This window comes from Nothobranchius furzeri, chromosome 1 (assembly GCF_043380555.1).
Source record: "Nothobranchius furzeri strain GRZ-AD chromosome 1, NfurGRZ-RIMD1, whole genome shotgun sequence".
NCBI lineage: Eukaryota > Metazoa > Chordata > Actinopteri > Cyprinodontiformes > Nothobranchiidae > Nothobranchius > Nothobranchius furzeri.
Window position 1 is genome coordinate 103,709,726 of NC_091741.1, and position 15,756 is coordinate 103,725,481.

The following is a 15,756-nucleotide window of genomic DNA, read 5'->3' on the forward strand; positions in this document are numbered from 1 at the left end:
GTGCACTTCATCATATGTTGGTGAATATAAAGCAACACCAATCTGTAATAGGTCCCTATAAAGTTGATGTATTTAGTAAACGATGTAAAACCCGAGTCGTGTTGCTAGCGTGTCCTCCCCTCCAGGCCAAACTGTGATGGACTGCTCCCACGTGTGCATCACGCATGGGGTTCCGCAGCGAGCCGTGAACTTTTAACTTTCAAGCGTTGAAAAGTTGTAGCTTTGTCCCCCAAAATGTTGTTTGCCAAAGATGTGCCATGGCGGTGTTTAGAGGGCATGTCGTTCAGCCTGTTCTCAACCGAAGAAATAAGGTAAGAAATAGCTTGTTAGCTAGCTTTTGGCTAAGCTAATTTCAAAACAACGCAGCTGCTCGTGGCTCCAGAACCTCAAACGTGGTTTATTTTCAGCAGCCGGGGGTGATTGTTAAGTAAAGCTTTATTTATTTTTCTGCTCGGTGTTTATAACTGATTTTAAAGGAAACACTTAACTGAACAAGAGCACACTAGCGCAGTTAACAGTCACTCACACAGCATAGTGACCATGGAGGAGCCCTAACCAGATGAAACCTTGTGTTATTCCCATATCAGGAAGTTAAGTGTGAAGGCGATCACTAACTCGAACTTCTTGGACTCTGTTGGGAATGTGGCCCTCAACAGCCTGTATGATCTGGCTCTGGGACCAGCAGACACCAAGGAGGTACACCACTAGCTTTGTAGTCACTTACGGTGTTCCTTATTTTAGCAAAGCTCAGGTGTTAGTGACTTTGATTTTCTGTTCTACCCAGGTTTGTTCCACCTGCTGCCAGGATTTCAACAATTGTCCCGGACACTTTGGACATGTGGAGCTGCCTCTACCTGTCTACAACCCCCTGTTCTTTGATGTAAGTATTCACCATTATCACACGTGTTATATGTTGCATCTGACCAATAGGAGACTGGAGTGCAGACGATGAACATGCAGCAGGGAGAATTTGTGTTTTTGTCAGTAAAGGGTTTTGTAAGTGGACCAGGTGTTTCCAAGCCAAAGGTTGAATTCAAACGAAGAAATCTAAACGTTTAAATAAAACACGCTGTACTGCAATTTAATTAAAACTAATGATGGGTGTTTCGACCACGCCAGTCGCGTACTTTGATTTATCAGCTTGTAAAAGTTCGTAATTAGCATGTCTACACACCAGAAATCGGCACGTCGCATATGTGACGTCAACACATAATCTCCGTCCCCTAGCGTAGCTGCTACTTACCACATGACCAGATTTATGGTGGTTTGTTCCTCCTGTGGGAAGTTTGCTGAACTTACAGCCCTTTTCCCTCAGTTTTCTCCGTGTCTGGTTCGATGATGTCACTTTCGTGAAGCATTTGTAGTCCTGGACTTATTTTCACACAAAACCTAAAATAATGTTTCCCCCTGTTCGAAAATAAGCGCGTTCTTGGTATCAAAATGTGTCTTAAAAATTCACGGACATCATATGTGAAATCCATGGCACATAACAAGCGGAATTAGAAAAGAGTGTTTTTAGCCCCGTTGACTTGCATTCGTTTTTTTCATTCTTCCGGGGAAACGTGGTGTGGAAGTGACTTAGGCTCCCTGTCCAAAAATAAGAAAAGAGTGACCTTTTACATCAGCTCTTGTTCCATGATTGGAGATGAGCAGCACACTAGCTACATGCTAGTGTGTAGACTCGACACAGGGCGGGGCGCCCGATCTCCGTTTAAAAAATGTGATCTGCAAATTCTGATCAACGCCTGTCAGAGCGGGTAAAACCAGCTGGCTGTCGCTGCTGCTGGAGCCCGTAGAGACGCTGAACGGAGCGTTGCGTCGCCCCTCCCTCCCTTCTCTCACAGTGTACCGGCATGCAGCAGCTAAAATGTAAACTAACACGTCTGCTGAACTTTCCCCCAGGACAACTGATGTAAAGATTTCATCCTACAACAAAAATACGGTGCTGAGGTAGCTCGTAACTTAATCCGAGTTTTAAAGAAGAAACTCTGGGCGGTGTGACGTGAGTTTTTAAGGCTCGCTGCAGAAATAAAAACAGGAGCATCAACAGTCAAACACAACACGTTTCTGTATGAGCGTGACACTCAGCTGCACTAATAACCTGTGAAATAATCAGACATCATGCTACATCAGCAGCCTGTGATGACACCTGCTTCTGCTCACTATAGGAGCCGCTTCAGATATTAAATAAATATATATAATAATAATAATATACCGAAAGTTAATCAAACCGAGCTCTTCAAAACACTGAACTGAACCGAACACAATTTTAGCGGACCGTTACAGCCCTAATAAACATGCCTTGTATTTAAATATATAAAGGATGCTTGCAAAACTGTGAATTTTAATCTTTATTTTGAAAAAAAGTCCAAGAAAAAATGAACTTCTCTTAACACTTTAGTCTGTTTTCCTTAATTCCAACAAGAAACACGATGGAAAACTATATTAATCCATGCTTCCTTTATCTAGAATCTTAAACATAAACATTACAGCTTAACCAGAAGTGATACTTTCAAAATAAAAGTCTGTACTTCAAAATAATACTAAACTGAAATTAACCTTAATTACTAGGCATGACAAAAATCAAATATAAAACAGATTGTCACAGAATATAACTTCCACAAATCGTATGTGGCTCTAACATAAATAATATTATGGCCACTAACTGGTGTTAGACTAGCAAATGTAGCAGTTGCTTGGTTTTATAGCTGCGTTCACTCTTTACTCATTCACTGCCAGCCGTTTCCTGATCAGTAAACCCCTTCGCTGCCAGCGGTTTTCAGCATTTTCACAGTTTTTTTAAGAGTCACAGAACGTTGCGCGCTAGGATGATGTCGACGCCAAAACAAAGCGGAGACCAACCTCTTCATCAGGAAGAATCTGCGCGTTTCGAGCGTTATCCGTTCTTTCATAATCCGTTGTTGAATTGTGATCAGCAGAAGCTTTTCTGGTTCGCGCCTCACTTTTTTTACAGCAGCGGCCCAAAACGATCTAACATGTGGGTGTTCTGCTTCCTGATCACGTGACGTGTGACGCACGTGGATGAAGATCGGCTTTAGAGCCAGGGTTAGGGGTAGTGCAGGTGGGCCCCGTGGTGCTGCAGCGTAACCTGTGGCGACAGTTGTGTGCTACACACTGATGTTAGCAGTTTCTGAGTCTGCTCTGCTCCCACCCAACAGAGACTGTACCTGCTGATCCGAGGGACATGCTTGGCCTGTCATATGTTGTCCTGCCCACGCACTGCCATCCACCTGCTGCTGAACCAGCTCAGGTTAGTGGACCATGGAGCCATGCAGGAGGTCTATCAGACCGAACAGGTCCTCAGCCGGGTAAGTCCTGGACATCGTTGCATGTGCAGATAGATATGTGTTGGCTTTATTTCAGGGCATTTAATGACCTAAATAGAAATAATCCATATTTTCAGTTCCTTAGTTACTGTTGACATGTTTTTTTTACCTACTGTGTGTGTGTGTGTGTGTGTGTGTGTGTGTGTGTGTGTGTGTGTTTGATTTAGTTCCTGGAGGAGAACCCCAAAGCCACTGGGGATGAGGTTGAGCAGGAGCTGAAGGCATTCACGAACATGATAGTTGGAGCAAACACTGAAGTTTCAGAGAACTCTAAACCTGTGAGCTCTCATTCCCTCCCTCTCTTTCTTTCTCTCTCTGACTTTCTCTCGGTCATTCTCTCTTTACCTACCGCCTCTGGTTTGATTCTGTTTTGTTTATGTAACCTTTATTTATCCAGATGAGTCGATAGAGAACTCATTCTCATTTACAACGACAACCTGGCCAAGAGGCAGCAGCAACAGACACATAGTTAGCTTTACACCAAAGAAAAAACATATAAGATCCTCCTTGAACCGCCACCTTATCCTGGTGGAGGAGTTTGAGTGCCCCTAGAATCCTAGGAGCTATGTTGTCAGGGACACTTTGTGCCCTTGGTAGGGTCACCCATGGCAAACTGGTCCTGCGTGAAGGGTGAGACAAAGTGCGGTTCAGAAGACTCTTTGTGGAAGTGAGATCAAAGAGCCAGCGTACCCGGCCCGGAGGGTTACGGAGGTCCCACCCTGGAGCCAGGCCTGGGGTTGGGGCCAGTGAGCGAGCACCTGGGGGCTGGGCTTTTGCCCATAGGGCATGGCCGCTGGGCCCAGCACGAACCGGAACATGGGCTCATCCGCCTGTGGACCCAATACCTGCAGGAGGAACATGAAGGGTCTGGTGCAATGTGGATCAGGCAGCAGACCAAGGCGGGAGCTTTGGCGGTCCAATCCCCGGACACATAAACTGGCTATTGGGACATGGAGCGTTACCTCTCTGGCTGGGAAGGAGCTGGAGCTTGTGGCAGAGGTTCAACAGTACCGGCTAGATATAGTCAGGCTCACCTCCACACATCGCATTGGCTCTGGAACCCAAGACCGTGAGAGGGGTTGGACTCTTTTATGGTGGAGTTGCTCAGGGTGAGAGGCGGAGGGCTGGGGTGCTTTCTGTTAGCCCCAAAAGTCTCTGCCTGTATGTTGGGGTTTTCTCCGAGGGATTAAAGGGTAGCTTCCCTGCGCCTTCGGGTCAGGAAACAGGTCCTGATGTTGTTTGTGCTTATGCACCAAATAGCAGTTCAGAGTACCCACCCTTTTTGGAGTCCCTGGGATGAGTACTAGATGGTGCTCCTGCTGGGGGACTTCAATGCTCACATTGGCAATGACAGCGTGACCTGGAGTGGCGTGGTCGGGAGGAGTGGCCCGCCCAATCTGAAACCGGGCGGTGTTCTGTTTTTAGACTTCTGCGCAAGTCGCAGTATGGCCGTAACAAACACCATGTTCAAACATAAGGATGCCCATTGGTATACTTGGTACCAGGGCAGCCTAGGTTACATGTCAATGATGGACTTTGTAGTTGTATCATCTGACCCGAGACCATATGTTTTGGATACTCAAGTAAAGAGAGGAGCGGAGCTGTCAACTGATCACCCACCTGGTGATGAGCTGGATCAGATGGCAGGGGAAGATGCTGCGCAGACCTGGTAGACCCAGACAAATTGTGAGGGTCTGCTAGGAACGCCTGGCAGATGAACCTGTCCAGATAGTCTTCAACTCCCACCTCCAGCAGAGCTTTGACCACGTCCTGAGAGCAGTGAGGGATATTGAGTCTGAATGGGCCTTGTTCCGCTCTGCAGTTGCTGAGGCGGCTGTTGCTAGCTGTGATCACAAGGTGGCCGGTGCCAGTCGTTGCAGTAACCTCCGTACAGGGAGTGCAGAATTATTAGGCAAATGAGTATTTTGTCCACATCATCCTCTTCATGCATGTTGTCTTACTCCAAGCTGTATAGGCTCGAAAGCCTATTAAGCATATTAGGTGATGTGCATCTCTGTAATAAGAAGAGGTGTGGTCTAATGACATCAACACTAGGGCTGGGCAAAACGATTATTTTTGTAATCGATTAATCTAGCGATTATTTTTTCGATGCATCGATTAATCTAACGATTAATTTGTTAATTTGATTAGATTAAATTATTGATTATTTCCCAATTATTTGACTTGTATAAAAGTTTGATTATTACTAATTTATGTATCTCAATGAAATAAATGCAAATTTCTTCATTTGAACACATTTTAATAAAATAAATTCTAAAATAAAGTTGTTGTAATAGTAGTACAATCTTATGTTAGAGATAACATTTAACAAAAACTTAAATGTTGTGCAAAATATTCATATAAATCAAGGAAATTTTATAACAAAAAATATATAAATAGCAGCAATGGCGTCTTTTAACAAACAAAATCTAACATTCACTTCGCTTTCTGCAAAAAAGTGTTGTTCATTTTCAAAATAAAATTAATTTTGCCTTTTCTTTTGTTCATCACATGAAGTAGTTATGCATTGTTGTTTTAATAAAAAAAATCCAAAATAGAATAGTAGTACAATCTTATTTTAGAGGTAGCATTTAACAAGAAATTAATGTTGTGCAAAACAACAAAAAATAATAAAATAAACAGCAGCAATGGTGTCTTTGAACAAAAAAATATAACATTCACTTTGCTCTCTGCAAAAAAAGTGCTCTTTAAAAAAATAACATCCATTTTGCTGCCTTCTCTCTTGTTTCTCTCGGTGTGTGTGTGTGTGTCCAATCATATTCATCACATGTATCAGTTATGCATTGGTGTGAAGGAATGTTAGCGTTTCTACATGCTCAGCAGTCAGGCTTGCCCTTTTTTTGGTGACGATGTTTCCAGCAACAGAAAAAAGCCTTTCAGAGGGTGCCCATGTGGCAGGTACAGCCAGATATGATTTGGCTAAAGTAGCCAGTGTGGGGAATCTTGTTGCATTATTCTTCCACCATGTAAGGGGGTCATTATCCCTTGGAATAGGTGCTTCCCCAAAGTACAACAGTACTTCTTTCCTCACTGTCTCATTTTCTCCGTCCCCACCCTGGTCAATGTTTTCATTACAATCTTCCTCCTCAGAATCTGTACCCAACAAAGTGTCCAACACAGACCTCTTCTTTGTTGGGGGACTTGCTGAGGCTTCCTGCCCCACAGTTGCCTGTTGTAGCTGTGATCTCTGCTCCCTTTTGAGGTCAAGTGCATCCTTCTGTACTCTTACTTGCAGTTTCAGAGCATCCTCTGGAGAAAGAAATTTCAGTTTACGAAAACGTGGATCGAGGGCAGCAGCAATGAGTGACACATTTTTCCCCATCTTCTTGAAATGCAGATACCTCTGGCTGCCACCTTGACATGATTTCCTCTTCTGCACTGTTCTGGAAAATGTTCACTGCAGCAGAATCGAAGGATTTGTTTTGAGTGGATTTCAGAAGACCCTTCAGCAGTGGGGGGAGAACAGAGGCTGTGACATAAGATTGTCCACTAAGAACATTAGTGGCTTGCTCATAAGGCTTGAGTACCTCCTTCAAATCACCCAGAAGAATCCACTGATCATTTTTCAGATCCAGGTACTGTTTCCCACGCTGTGTGACTTCTGGATCTGAAAGCGTCGCAACTACTGGCCATCTCTGTTCCAACAAACGTTCAATCATGTAGTATGAGCTGTTCCACCTGACAGCTACATCCTGGATTAGTTTATGCTCAGCTGTACCCATCTGTTTTTGCTTCTCCTTAAGCTTGATGCTAGCTGGCTCACTTTTCTTGATGTGCTTTACAAGGCCCCGTGCAGCTGATAGTGCCTTATCAATCTTGGGGTCTTTCAGTGCATGGTTTTCAACCAGTTGCATTGTATGCCCAGCACACCGATAGGATACCACTCCAAACTTCTCTTCCAGGATGTGGAGAGCTGCAACCATGTTACTTGCATTATCATGCACAATGGCAAGGACATTATGCAAGGAAATGTGGAATTTTTCTGCCACCTTCGCCACCCAGGAGGCAAGGTTTTCTGCAGTGTGGCGCTCTTCAACTGGGAATGTTGTTAAATTGAAGGAGAGAAGATCCCAATTGTCATTGATGAAATGACAAGTTACTCCTAAGTAGGACTCTGTGACTAGACTTGTCCAAGCATCAGTGGTAAAAGAAATTTTGGATGAGGCCTTTTTTAGTTCGTTCCTTAGTTTCTCAACTGAAGTTTGATACTTTCTCTCCATCATGCTTGTAAAATGGCGCCTAGAAGGCAGAGTGTAACCTGGTTGAAAGGTGGTCAGCATTTCTTTGAATCCTTCACCCTCAACCACAGCAAGTGGTCTCATGTCTTTCAGAATCATAGATAGGACGCTTTCAGTAAGTACAGCCACCTCCTGGGGGGTGCAGGGTGTTCTTCTCTGAAAGTAGTCCTCCAGACTTTTCTGTTTGTTCCTGAAAACATAAATCACACATACAACACAGATAAATTAAAATTATTACAAAAATATTTGTGTAGAAAGCATAATATCAAAATAATAATTTGAAGATCTGTATTTCAGTGTTTTTTCAAAATATTTAATCTATAAGATTTGTTAAAGAGGTTTTTAACACAAAATGCTGCACATTTTTGTAGTCATTAGATGGTGCAACTTAGATCTATAAGATCAACAAGCTGGAGGAGCATGATGTATAAAAATAACGTTCAAACAGGACGAGGCATTAAACATGACAATCAAGAGTCCGTTGTCATTTTGCTTTTGCAAGCACTTCAACAATATTGTAATAATGTCCACGACGGCTACATTTAGCAGGTGCTACATTGTCTTTGTTAACATTTTTACTGCGGACAATTAGCGCTGTCCCACATTTTCAGCTCTCGCCGATTCTCATAATCAGCACGTGCGCATTCCGACTCATTTGGTCATCATGAGCCACAAATAAATACCAACAAAACAGATAACAGCTGCTGCTATATGTTACTGCTAAGCAGCGTGGCAGCAGTGAGTCTGCTTGTGTGTGTGAGTTAGTGCATGGCTACGTGGGGTGTTTGAATGTTATAAAACAGCGTTAGTAAAAAAAAACAGTTGAAATCTTACGGTGTTTTTTCGTTTGCAGAAGCTGCTCCTGGATGCCTTCGTTTGAGGTGCCGGTGCATAGTCGTCGTGATTTTATGATAGGCCGTTTCCATTTTACAAAGCCGGCAAACGACTGAATCGCTTCCTTTTCTGTTAAAATAGTCCCATACTTTTGGACTGCGAGTTCGGGTTGAGTGATTTAAGTCGACCCCGCTCACGTTGCCACTACTCGCTGCTGCCATGTTTGTTTTTGAACGTGATGACGCATCGACGCAAATTATATGCGTCGACGTATTTTACGTGTCGACGTAATCGATTACGTCGACGCGTCGTCTCAGCCCTAATCAACACCCTATATCAGGTGTGCATAATTATTAGGCAACTTCCTTTCCTTTGGCAAAATGGGTCAAAAGAAGGACTTGACAGGCTCAGAAAAGTCAAAAATAGTGAGATATCTTGCAGAGGGATGCAGCAGTCTTAAAACTGCAAAGCTTCTGAAGCGTGATCATCGAACAATCAAGCGTTTCATTCAAAATAGTCAACAGGGTCGCAAGAAGCGTGTGGACGAACCAAGGTGCAAAATAACTGCCCATGAACTGAGAAAAGTCAAGCGTGCAGCTGCCAAGATGCCACTTGCCACCAGTTTGGCCATATTTCAGAGCTACAGCAACACTGGAGTGCCCAAAAGCACAAGGTGTGCAATACTCAGAGACATGGCCAAGGTAAGAACGGCTGAAAGACGACCACCACTGAACAATACACACAAGCTGAAACGTCAAGACTGGGCCAAGAAATATCTCAAGACTGATTTTTCTAAGGTTTTATGGACTGATGAAATGAGAGTGAGTCTTGATGAGCCAGATGGATGGGCCCGTGGCTGGATTGGTAAAGGGCAGAGAGCTCCAGTCCGACTCAGACGCCAGCAAGGTGGAGGTGGAGTACTGGTTTGGGCTGGTATCATCAAAGATGAGCTTGTGGGGCCTTTTCGGGTTGAGGATGGAGTCAAGATACAAGATGGCGGAGTGAGTGGTTGTGTGCCTGCGGTCTCTCCTGCCTTATTTAATTAACTACCTGGATTTTTGACCTTTTTGCGTTTGGTACTTGAATTTAAGGCCTTTTTTGAAGGAGTGGAAAAAAGGTGATTGACTAAGCCATATTACTGATAAAAATGCCTCCTAAGCGCCAGCAGAAAGATCAAATTAAGGGCTCTGACGACGACGCTGCTGACGTGTCACTGGAAGTCCTGAACAAGGAGACTTTGGAGTCTACTCTTCAAAAGTTTTTTTGACAAAGCAGAAAAACATGCCAAAGATCGGTTTGATAGTCTTGATTCTCAACTTGACTCAATTCGATCTACACTTGACAAGCACACACAAGAGCTTGAAACTCAAAAACAAATCACCACCTTACTCCAAAAAAGGGTGCGGTGCGTGGAGGACGCTTCCGTGGCTCAGAGCGCAGACCTGCAGAAACTACAGAGGAAGATTGCTGCCCTCGATGATCAAAGTAGAAGGAATAATATCCGGATCCTCAATTTAAAGGAGGGGATTGAGCTCAACAATGCTCTATCCTATCTTAGGAGCAACTTGTTGGTGTGGTTCCCAGAGCTGGCGGGATCTTCTCCTGATATAACTCGGGCGCGGCGGGTTGGACAACCTGGCGCGTCAGGGTCTCCTCGGACCTTGGTGGTCTGTTTTCTCCGAGCGAATGACAGGGATCGGATCCTGGCTCTGGCAAGGAAGTCTGAGGTGTTGGTGGCTGGTAAATCGGTTCGATTTGCTGCTGATTTCAGCGATGAAACAGCTCGTCGGAGACGCCGCTGCTTCCCGGTTTTGAACCGGGCTCGCGCCTTGGGACTACAAGCTTTTCTTCTTTATCCTGCAAGCATCAAGATAATCTCTGATGGTGATCATCTGCTTTTTACAGACCCAGTGGCTGCTGAAAGTCACCTGGACTCTTTGGGTTGAGATGCCCTGAGAGGTTTTGGGTGTACGAGCACCTGCGGAGGGCGGACTTGTGACTTTCCTCTTTCTTTTATTATTCTAATTCTGGCTCTTCCGCAGAGCAGGTAATTCCTTTTTGTTTTTGCTTCTCCTCTTGTTCGGTGAAATCAAATTTCGTCTAAGGTCAAATTATCCTTACTTTATTCTTATTTACTTATATTGATAAAATCCAGCCACCATGTTGAGTTATGGCAATTTTAGGTGGCTGTGCTTTGAGCAGGTTGCAGGCCATGGGCTCAGATCTGAGACTTTTTGGACTATGAGTGATAACTCATTTAATTTCCGTGTAATTTTATTATATTTTGTTCTTTTTTTTCTGTTTATTTTCGTTTTAGATTTTCTTCTGTATCTGCCTGCTGTGAGGGTTATTTTTGTACCTCGTCTTTCTTGTTATGGGTAAAGGTTTACACATAATCCATCTCAATATAAGAAGCTTATTTCCTAAAACTGATTTATTAAAAGCATGGCTTGGTTATAATGAACCAAAAATAATTACGTTGTCTGAGACATGGTTGAATGATAACATTTCTGACAATGATATTTCTCTTGACAACTTTGTTTTATATAGAATGGATAGAGGGACAAGGGGTGGCGGGGTTGCCACTTATGTCTCCTCTAGTCTGCAGTCTCAGGTTATTGTCCCGACAGTCAAACCACTTCACTTCGAAGCCATCTTTACTAAAATTTCTTTTAATGGAAATAAGCACATTATAATTGGCAACATCTATCGCCCCCCCTCCTCCCCTAGACTTGAAGCAATACAAAATTTACTAGCAACGGTTGATTCGTTGGGGGACTCAATGGAATTGATCTTACTTGGCGACTTCAATCTTAGCTGGCTTGATGAATCTACTCTTCCAGAACGTATTCTTTTAAATAGCTCAAATCTGACACAGCTGGTCTCAGAGCCAACTAGGACTTGTGCCACAAACTCTTCTCTCATTGACTGGATATTAGTAACTCACCCAGACAGATTTTCTGATTATGGCATTTTGCCCAACTGTTTTAGTGATCATTCTGTTATTTTTTGCTTCTGGAAAATATCTTTACCACATACACCAGCTAAGATGATCAGACTTCGTGACTTGCATACTTTTAACACTGATCAGTATTTACAGGAGCTGCATTCTCTTAATTGGAATAGATTGTTTCTTATACCTGATGTTAATGATGCTTGGGCATTTTTCCACTCTCAGTTCATGCAGGTTCTTGATAAACATGCTCCTTGGGTCAGTGTAAAAATTAAGGGCAGCCATTTGCCTTGGATTTCTCATGATTTAATTGCTTTATTTAAGAAGCACGACAAAGCGTGGAAAGTAGCAAAACTTAGCAATCTGCATGAGCATTGGACAGTTTATAGAAAACTAAGGAACTTCTGTACTACCCAGACTAGGAATGCTAAAGCTAATTTTTATAAGAATGCTTTGCATAAGGATATCAATAACCCTAAGCGCTTCTGGGATAAAATTAAAGACCTGAGGGGGAAAACTAATGTTAAAATCTCACATCTGAATGTTAATGGGAGTCTTATTAATGACCCGGCTGAAATTGCTGAAGCATTCAGTAAGCACTTTGCTTCCTCTCCTCTCCTTGCCTCTGCAGAACATCATGGGTCTTACACCCTGCCTCACTGTTGCTCCAGTGGATTTTCTTTTTCTGAAATTCGTTCTGAGGAAGTGCGTTAAGTTATACTGTCTCTCTCTAGTGGGAATGCTGCAGGTCCAGATGGCATAGAGAGTCGCTTTGTTAGGATAGCTGCTGATGTTCTAGCCTTACCATTATCTATTCTTTTTAATCATTCAATTAACTCATGTTCTGTTCCAAAAGCTTGGAAATGTACTAAAATAATACCACTGCATAAAGGAAACGATACATCTGAACCTAATAAATATAGACCCATTGCTATAATTAATACAGTTGTTAAAGTATTTGAAAAACTGGTTTTTATCCAACTATCTAAATACTTTAACAACCTACTATCACAGTACCAATCGGGGTTCAGAAAAAACTTCTCGACAACTACTGCACTGCTCAAATTTTCTAATGACATCTATTCTGGTTTTGACAATAATTTATTTGGTGGTGCGATTTTTCTTGATTTAACAAAAGCCTTTGACCTCGTCAATCACTATCTACTTTTAGATAAATTATATGCTTTTGGTCTGTCAAGGCCGTCTCTACTGTGGTTTAGTTCTTTTCTTCATCATCGTTCTCAATTTGTTTCCTTTAATGGTTCTGAATCAAACACGCGTGGTGTCATCAGAGGTGTTCCCCAAGGCTCTTCACTTGGGCCATTATTATTTTCAATTTTTATTAATGATTTACCACAGTGCTGCAGATCCTGTTCTGTTCAGTTATATGCAGATGACACAGTCTTATACTGTTCTAAGTCGAGTAAATCCGAATTACAAGAAGCTATTCAGCCTAATTTTGACGAAGTGCAGCTCTGGCTAGCGCAGAACAAACTTCTTTTAAATAAATCTAAGACTTACTCCATGCTGTTTCATAGATGTAGTACTCTATCTGACAGTGACAGGACTCTTAATCTTTATTTTTTGGATTCCTCCCCGGTTCAACCGTCTGTTAAAATGAAATATTTAGGAGTTTGGCTAGAGCCAGAGCTGTCTTTTAAATTTCACATTCACACAACATGTCTTAAGGTCACACGGTGTTTACGTATCCTTTATAACTCAATAAATTGCTTTGAACCTATTGTACGAAAGCGCATCGTCACTCAGCTTCTGTTACCGATCATTGATTATTCTGATATTTTATACCAAAACTCAACAGTTTCTAGCCTGCGGTCTCTTGATGTCGTCTATAACAGTTTGTGTCGTTTTATTTTGCGGTGTTCATTTAACACTCATTATTGTTATATGTATGATCTTCTGGGTTGGCTTCCTTTAAAAGCTAGACGACAATTTCATTGGTTGATATTTATGCTTAAGTGCATTTATTTTGATTTTCCACTTTATCTAAAAACACTTTTGGTTCCCATTGATTCCTTGTATTCCACCCGCTTAACTACTCTTCCATCATTTGTTGTTCCTCGTTTTAAAAAGGAGGTGGGTAGACTCGCCTTTTGTGTTAAAGCTCCTCAGGACTGGAATAAATTACCCACTGAATTAAGATCCATCTCAACAATTCGTAAATTTTCCCGCACTGTTTATGCTTATGTAAAGCCAAGCTGTAGTTGCTTTGTTTAATCTTTACTATGATGATTTTGTGCATTCAATGGCTAACATGCTGTATTTCGTTGCCAAACTTTGTATTCAATTGGGATACTACTTCACTTTAGGTTTATTTACAATGTAATTTCTTGCCCTTATTTCTCTTTGAGTGCCTCACAGCAGTTTTAGTTAATTTAATTTGGTATATAGGTATGTATGTACGTATGTACACGTGTGGGTATCTATGTATCCATGCTTATGTGTTTATATTTACGTGTGTATATATATATATTTATACATATCGTTGATTTTACTATTATTGACTTTCCCTTTTTTTTTAAGTCTGTTATAACTTTCTAACTCTGCCACCTTATTTGTTATTGGTTGTGTTGTAGGAGGACCTGCTCGAAAACGAGATGTTACATCTCAAGCAGTTTATCCTCCTGAAAAACATAAGTTAAATAAATAAATAAAATAAATAAATAAGCTCAACTCCCAGTCCTACTGCCAGTTTCTGGAAGACACCTTCTTCAAGCAGTGGTACAGGAAGAAGTCTGCATCCTTCAAGAAAAGCATGATTTTCATGCAGGATAATGCTCCATCACACGCGTCCAAGTACTCCACTGCGTGGCTGGCAAGAAAGGGTATAAAAGAAGAAAAACTACTGACATGGCCTCCTTGTTCACCTGATCTGAACCCCATTGAGAACCTGTGGTCCATCATCAAATGTGAGATTTACAAGGAGGGAAAACAGTACACCTCTCTGAACAGTGTCTGGGAGGCTGTGGTTGCTGCTGCACGCAATGTTGATGGTGAACAGATCAAAACACTGACAGAATCCATGGATGGCAGGCTTTTGAGTGTCCTTGCAAAGAAAGGTGGCTATATTGGTCGCTGATTTGTTTTTGTATTGTTTTTGAATGTCAGAAATGTATATTTGGGAATGTGGAGATGTTATATTGGCTTCACTGGTAAAATAAATAATTGAAATGGGTATATATTTGTTTTTTGTTAAGTTGCCTAATAATTATGCACAGTAATAGTTACCTGCACACACAGATATCCCCCTAAAATAGCTAAAACTAAAAACAAACTAAAAACTACTTCCAAAAACATTCAGCTTTGATATTAATGAGTTTTTTTTGGCTTCATTGAGAACATGGTTGTTGTTCAATAAAAAAATTATTCCTCAAAAATACAACTTGCCTTATAATTCTGCACTCCCTGTACCTGCTGGTGGACACCAGAGGTTGGGGGGAGCTTTCAAGCTGAAGGAGGAGGCCTACAGGGAGTGGCTGGTCTGTGGGTCTCCAGAGGCAGCAGACACGCACCGGAGGGCCAAGCGAGGTGCAGCAGTGGCAGTTGCCGAGGCAAAAATCTCAGGCATGGGAGGAGTTTGGTGAGACCATGGAGAAAGGCTATCAATCGGCTCCAAAAAGGTTCTGGCAAACCATCCAGCACCTCAGAGGAGGAAGACAGCAAATTGCTCACACTGTTTACAGTGGGGATGGGGAACTGTTGACGTCAGCTGGGGCTATTGTCAGGCAGTGGAAGGAATACGAGCTCCTCAATTCCACCGACACACATTCCAAAGAAGAACCAGAGCTGGGAGACCTGGGAATGGACTGGCCACACTCTGGGACAGAAGTCGTTAAGGTAGTTGGACAACTACGCAGTGGCTGAGCCCCTGGGGTGGATGAGATCCGACCTGGATATCTCAAGGCTTTGGATGTTGTAGGACTGTCTTGGTTGACAGGTCTCTGCAACATTGCGTGGTCATCGGGGGGCAGTTCCTGTGGAGTGGCAGACTGGGGTGGTGGTCCCAACTTTTAAAAAGGGGGACCAGAGTGTGTGTTCCAACTATAGGAAGTATGTGTAGATAAGGGACTCTAAAAACAGTATAATCCAGTCCCTGACAAACCCTACATAGGGTTCTGTCATGTTTTATTCTAATGTTTTCAATTATTGGCGTTTTTACCTTTATGTGAGCGTAAAATAGCTTGCATGCATTTTACCTATTTTAATTATCAATTTTTTTTCTTACTATCTGTTATGGACCTTCTTATGTCTTTAATAATGTGATTGATTGACTGACTCACTGACTGACTGACTGACTGACTGATTGATTGATTGATATAGGGCGATCACACTTCTCAGCCTCCCG

General features: G+C 42.4%; 1 protein-coding gene across 1 annotated transcript in view; it reads left to right on the top strand.

The window, feature by feature from the left end:
* Positions 1-24: 24 nt before the first annotated feature.
* The window catches only part of polr1a (RNA polymerase I subunit A), a 67,273-nt gene continuing 51,541 nt past the window's right edge, over positions 25-15,756 (top strand). The window contains exons 1-5 of the mRNA XM_070552814.1: positions 25-311; positions 588-696; positions 785-880; positions 3,180-3,329; positions 3,515-3,625. Coding sequence (XP_070408915.1) covers positions 235-311; positions 588-696; positions 785-880; positions 3,180-3,329; positions 3,515-3,625 — 543 coding nt within the window. The 5' untranslated portion in view covers positions 25-234. The remainder of the gene's footprint in view (positions 312-587; positions 697-784; positions 881-3,179; positions 3,330-3,514; positions 3,626-15,756) is intronic.